At 61.0% G+C, this 6,000-nt stretch overlaps 1 protein-coding gene across 1 annotated transcript; it reads left to right on the forward strand.

The window, feature by feature from the left end:
- The first annotated feature begins 2,050 nt into the window (after nt 1–2,050).
- PTGER2 (prostaglandin E receptor 2) lies at nt 2,051–5,777 on the forward strand. Its single transcript, XM_052696652.1, has 2 exons — nt 2,051–2,898; nt 4,731–5,777. Exons 1-2 carry the CDS (start codon nt 2,059–2,061, stop codon nt 4,959–4,961), a joined length of 1,071 nt encoding a protein of 356 aa, XP_052552612.1. The 5' UTR covers nt 2,051–2,058; the 3' UTR covers nt 4,962–5,777.
- The last annotated feature ends 223 nt before the right edge of the window (nt 5,778–6,000 follow it).

A 6,000-nucleotide genomic window follows, 5' to 3' on the forward strand; every position in this document is an offset into this window, starting at 1 on the left:
CTGGGCGCATTTTGCAGCCGCTCCCCACGTGTCTGGGCGGGCTGCAGCGCGCAATGCGCGGCCCCACAGTTTCTGTGGGATTCCTGCAGTGCTCCGACAAGCCTGGGGCTTTGCTCCAAGTGGGACAGCCCTGCGAGGCTGCTCCCAGGGAAAGCCATGCCAGCAGCCCCGGGGAAGACATGTGCTCCTTGTTATCCCCGAGATAAACATGGAAGCAGGAGGAGGAAAACAAACGCTTCCCAAGAAATGGACGGGCTGTAGCACCAAGCGCTGCGTTCCTGCTGTGGAGCTCAGGACAAACAAACCAACAAACCCAGCGATTTTCCTGTGATTGCAAAAATATCCCATCAGAGGCAACCGCTGGTCGAGAAGCCCAAAGCCCACATGGGTATTTAAGGCTCCATTAGCGCAAGGAAAACGGGCTCCAGGAGTGCCCAGGCTGTGATGAGGAGCAGCAGTGGGAGGCTGGGAGCAGCCCCTGTGGGAATGCTGCTGCTCGTAATGCTTTGCCCCGTGGGTTGGCGCCGCTCGCCCAGCATTTACCATCTGGCTTTTGAGGTGCTGTGCAGAGCTGAGTTGGACTCAATGATCCGTTGGGTTCTGCCTGGGAACTGAACCAAAGCGGCACATCGGAAGTGAAGGTGCTGTCACAAACCGCAGCTCCCCCAGCCCTGGAGTTTGCCTTCAGCATATTTCCTTGACGAGGTTCCTGTTACCAAAGGGAACTCGAAAAGCGCAGCAATGAAGATGCGCGTGGCAGAAAGCGGCGTGCCCACGGGAAGCTGGTTGGCACCACTGAGCATTGCTGGGTTTCGGGGACCAAAGGACACCGAGGTGACCACTGGGGTATGGATAAGAGGCGTGCCTGAGCCCTGCTTGGGCTGGATCCATGGTTGGATCAGAGCATGGTTGGGTTGGAAGGGACCTCACAGCCCCCCCAGCCCCTCCTCTGCCGTGGGCTGGGTGCTCACCACCAGATCAGGCTGCCCAGGACTCCATCCAGCCCAAGCCATCGTAGAATGGATCGAGTTGGAAGGGACCTTAAAGGTTGTCTGTTTCCATCCTGAGGTGGGGAGAGGTTGGGCTGTTCCCCACAGGATCCCTCCGGCAGTGCATCTCACTGTGCATGTGGGCTCCTGCAGAGACACTAGAAGTGAAGCTTGCCATCAGCCTGGGGCTCCTATGTAAGCACTGGGACTCATTATGAGCCCAGGGTTCCCAAATCAGCCCTGGGGTGCTCTGTGTGTTGGGATTCCCAGCTCAGCATTATGGCTCACCATGTTCCGAGGCTCCCACCTCAGCGCTGGGATGCGCTGTGCTTTGTGGCTCCCAAATCAACATCTGGGTACATCAGGGCTCCCGAATCTCCACTGGGGCTCACCATGAGCCCAGGGCTCCCAGATCAGCACTGGATCTCACAGTGCCTTGGGGATCCTTCAGTGACACCACAAGTGGGGCTTACCATGAGCCTGAGGCTCCCAAATTGGCACCAGGATGTAGCGTGCACCAGGGCTCCCAACATCTGCATCAGTGCAAGCTGTGCCTCGAGGCTCCAAAATCCACGCTGAGTGGTGTCATGGCTCCCAAATCAGCATCACGTCATGGCTCCCAAATCAGCACTGGGGCTCCCACACCGGCACCAGCACTGGGAATGGCAGCGAGCCTGGGCTCCTAAATGAGCACAGGGGCTCCCTTTGAGCCCAAGATTCCCAGATCCGCATTAGGGCTCGCCGTGCCCCGATACCCCCTGATATCACCGGGACTCTCCGGCAGCAGGAGGACCCACGCTCAGCACCGGGACGCTCGGCTCGTCGGGGCTCCCAGCCCGGCAGCGGGATGCGCCGTGCGTCGTGGCTCCCCGACCGGCGCCGGGGGTCTCCGCGCCCCCACGCTCCCATCACCGGAGCCCCTGGCCGCCCCTCCCGCCCCTCCCGCCCCTTCCCCGCCACCCCCGGTTGCGCGGACCCCCTGGAACCGCAGCCCGGCCCCGGGGCGGAGCGGGGCGGGGCGTCGCGGGCGGCGGGCGGGCGGCGACGGCATTCGGGCGGCGGCAGAGGGATGAACGGGACGGGCCGGGAGCCGTGCGGGCACGGAGAGGCGCTGGCGGCCGGCGCTCGGCCGCTGGTCAGCGCGCTGATGTTCTCCGCGGGGCTGCTGGGCAACCTGCTGGCCCTGGGGCTGCTGCTGCGCTGCCGCCGCCCGCCCCGCGCCCGCGCGCCTTCCCTGTTCCACGTCCTGGTGCTGGCCCTGGTGGTCACCGACCTGCTGGGCACCTGCTCCGTCAGCCCCCTGGTGCTGGCCTCCTACCACCGCAACCTGACGCTGAACGCCCTGGGGCGGGGAGGGCACATCTGCCTCTACTTCGGCTTCGCCATGAGTTTCTTCGGCCTCGCCACCATGCTCGTCCTCTTCGCCATGGCGCTGGAGCGCTGCCTGGCCCTGGGGCGGCCCTACTTCTACGAGCGCTTCCTCAGCCCCCGCGCCGGCCTGGTGGCCCTCCCGGCCATCTACACCTTCTCAGCAGCCTTCTGCTCCTTGCCTCTGCTGGGCTTCGGGCGCTACGTGCAGTACTGCCCCGGCACCTGGTGCTTCATCCAGATGCGCGTGGACGACGGCCGGCACAAGGCAGCCGGTTTGCACCTCACCTTCTCGTTGCTTTACGCCACTTTACTCCTCTTCCTCATCCTGTCGGTGCTGCTGTGTAACCTCAGTGTCATCGCCAACCTGGCCCGCATGCATCGCCGCGGGCAGAGGACGCGCCGGCTGGCTGCGCTCGAGCAGCCGCGGGCGGTGGGGGGCTGCAGCCGCCGCATCTTCTCCATGGCCGAGGAGATCGACCACCTCCTGCTCCTCGCCATCATGACCATCACCTTCGTCATCTGCTCCTTGCCCTTCACGGTGAGTGCCGCCCCCTCTCCCCGTTTCCCAGAATCGCAGACTCATAGACTTGTAGAATTGTGGAATCGTAGAACGGTTGGGTTGGAAGGGACTTTAAAGATCATCCATTTCCAAGCCCTGCCGTGGGCTGGGTGCCCCCCAGCTCAGGCTGCCCATCCACGGCCTCGGGCATCTCCAAGGATGGGGCACCCACAGCACTCCATGCTGCTGCCCAAAATTTAAGGGCTGAGATCAACGTGATTTTTCTCCCAAAACTTGGGAGACCCCAAACTTTTGGCAATCGAAGCGAGGGATTCCCAGCAGCAGCAGCGGGATGAGCGGATGGCAGCAGTGCCCTCCCACCCTGCAGAGGCACACCGGTGTCTCTTGGACCAAATGGTTCCCAAGCCCAAGGGCTGGGCGCTCATTGTGGCAGATCAAGGAGCTGGACGTGGGAAGATGGCGTAGGGATTGGGTTGGGATTGGGGTTGGGGATGGGGATGGGGTTGGGGTTGGAGATGAGGTTGGGGATGGGGATGAGAATAGGGTTGGGGGTTAAGGATGCAGATGAGGAAAAGATCTCTGTGCTGGTCTGGATGAGGATGTCACGTATCAGTGCTGCATAAGCAGACCCTGCACCACTCTCCCCAATCTTGGGGCTGCTTTCAGCTCCCCCATGCTATGTTTCCCCAATAGCACCTCATTCTCCTCGTCACCTCCAGCACCCACCTGTGAGCCCACGGCTGCAGGAGGAGATTTTGCCGTTGTTTTTTTTCCCATTAGAAGCAAGCCCCGCTAGGGTTAGGCGTGCTGCCAGCACTAATTTTGTGCTCGTGGGCTCAGGCGGACGCTACCTTCCTTTTGCACTCACAGAAGGAAGAGTCCCGAGGGAAGATAATGTAACCGCAGCCTGCAGCCCAGCCAGGCTGTCTGGATTTTAAGAGAGAGAAAAGACACAACAGTGACGGCCGGCAGCTCGCGAGCATCCCAGGATCCTCAACGTCCTGAGATCTCCCATCAATGGGCCCACGCGCTCCATTGCAGTCTTCAGGGAGTGGGACCCCGGGGTCTGCTTAGGGTCGGCGGGTGGGAAAGCGTGGCCAAAGAGGATCCCATGGCAGATGTCAGCCGTGCCCAAAAATGTGTCGGCTTTTCCTTTCCCACTGCCCGGCCCGCATGGGTTTCATTGAGGCTGCCTTTTGGCAGCTTCTCAAACCAAGCAAAGTGACACTTTCTCTTTTCAGCCACCCCTCTAATAGGCTGCCCTGACATGTGAACCTTGAGGTTACTGTACTACAGAGCCACCAAACCTTCCTCCTAAAAAGCCCCAAGCCCTGGCGGCACCGTGGCCGCACCGTCCCCATGTGGTACCCCATGGATCTGACCCACAGGAGGGATGCTCGCACCCCACAGCCCTCAGCATCCAAGCATCCCTCGTGTTCTGGAGTGAGGGGGAGGCAACGGCCCCGTGTGAGTAAGGCGTGCTGAGTCACCCTTCCAGGAAGCCCCATAAGCTGCTATGAGTCGGCACATGTCAGGGTGCAGCGCCGGGGCGGACACACGCTCCAGGACCTCTCCGTCCCGTGCCTTCAGCCCACTCAGTGAGATTTGTCCACTGCTCACCGCTTCCTTGAGCAGCCATTGGGTTAATTGCGTTAGGGCTGAACGAAGCATGCGAAAACGAGAGCATGGACCTGGCTTTCATTAGCAGGAAATTCATTTAAGCCAGTGGAAGCAGGCCGTGTGCTGTGACAGCACTCATTTCCCCGTCACCGCTTGAGAAGCACCACCACCTGCCCGCCAGCCTCCTGGCCCACCAAACCCCCGTCACTTTCCCCCGTTGCCTTTTGCAGATCTGTGCTTACGTCAACCAGTTCAGCCAGAGCGAGAACCACGACTGGGACCTGCTGGCACTGCGCTTCCTCTCCATCAACCCCATCATCGACCCCTGGGTCTTCGCCATCCTGCGGCCTCCGGTGCTGCGGGTGCTGCGTTCCGTGCTGTGCTGCCAGCTGTCCCCAGGCAGACAGGATGCGCAGTGCCCGACCCCTGCAAAAACAAAGCTGGAGCCCAGCGGGCAGTAGGTGCAGAAGGAGGCAGCCAACAGACTGGGCTCACTTCGGGTGGGCTCTGTTTCATGGCTTCAAAAGGGACGTCACTGCCGTAAGGTGGGACGGGGCTGCAGCCGGTGCCACGCCAACGTGGGTGGAAGGTGATGCTGGTGGGATGGGACTGGAACGTCAAGCATCACTGACACCGTGGGGCGGGGCGAGTCGTGCCCCATGGAGGGCTGTGGTGGGGGTGCTGTTGAGGATCTCCATCTCAGGATGGTGGAGAGGTGTGGGCACGGGTGCGGGTCCACCACCAACACCCAGCTCAGCAGGGATGGGCAGGAGAGGAGGTGGCAGAGGGAGAAGGTTGGCCCCACTTCTTCCTTTCCCCTCTGTCCTCTGCCCAAGGGAATGCAGTGTATCAGCTGTGGCTCTGTGTGTCTGTGTCTGCTTGTCCTCCTCCTGGCAATGTCAGGCTCTGGATGGTGCCAGCCCAGCACTGATGGCCGCTGTGGCCACGTGGCCTCTCCCAGATTCCCTTTTTGCAAAGAACTTTTCTTGTCCCTGTTTTACCGTGCCCAGGGCTTTGGGTTTGGGGTTGGCGTGGAGGAGAAGGTCTCATCCCCACAGTCCTTCCCGTGGGGACTTGCCTGGTGGCACTCGTCCCAGTGTCCCCACTGCCACTGGGATGCTGCAGCCCCACCAAAGCGACGTCTTTGTGCTATTGCCGATGGCGTGGCCTTTCTGTTGGAGAGCTCTGCCCCAAAAAAGCCCAAAGGGGCAGAGGTGTGGAGCTCTCCTGTATGGCATCAGTGTAAAACCCCCGTGTAATAAATGTCACTGGAAGGAGCTGTGTGTGGTTTTGTGCCGAGGAAATCGATCTGCTCCTGGCATCGCAGATCAGGAGAGCAACCTGTGAAGCATCATAGAACGTAAGAGCAACCCACGTAGCATCACAGATGTGAGAGTATCCCGTGCATCACGGATGGTGAGAGCAATCCAAGCCTTGTAGAGGGGTGGGGAGCCTCAGCTCATCCCCAAGCTGCAGAAAGATCCTCACCTCCAAGCTGCA

This window comes from Tympanuchus pallidicinctus, unplaced genomic scaffold (assembly GCF_026119805.1).
Source record: "Tympanuchus pallidicinctus isolate F22 unplaced genomic scaffold, pur_lepc_1.0 scaffold3, whole genome shotgun sequence".
In the NCBI taxonomy this organism is placed as follows: domain Eukaryota; kingdom Metazoa; phylum Chordata; class Aves; order Galliformes; family Phasianidae; genus Tympanuchus; species Tympanuchus pallidicinctus.

Coding starts and splice junctions, on each gene's coding strand:
- PTGER2 (XM_052696652.1), top strand. CDS start 2,059: ATGAACGGGACGGGCCGGGAGCCGTGCGGGCACGGAGAGGCGCTGGCG. Junction 2,899..4,730: donor TCTGCTCCTTGCCCTTCACG/GTGAGTGCCGCC, acceptor TGCCTTTTGCAG/ATCTGTGCTTACGTCAACCA.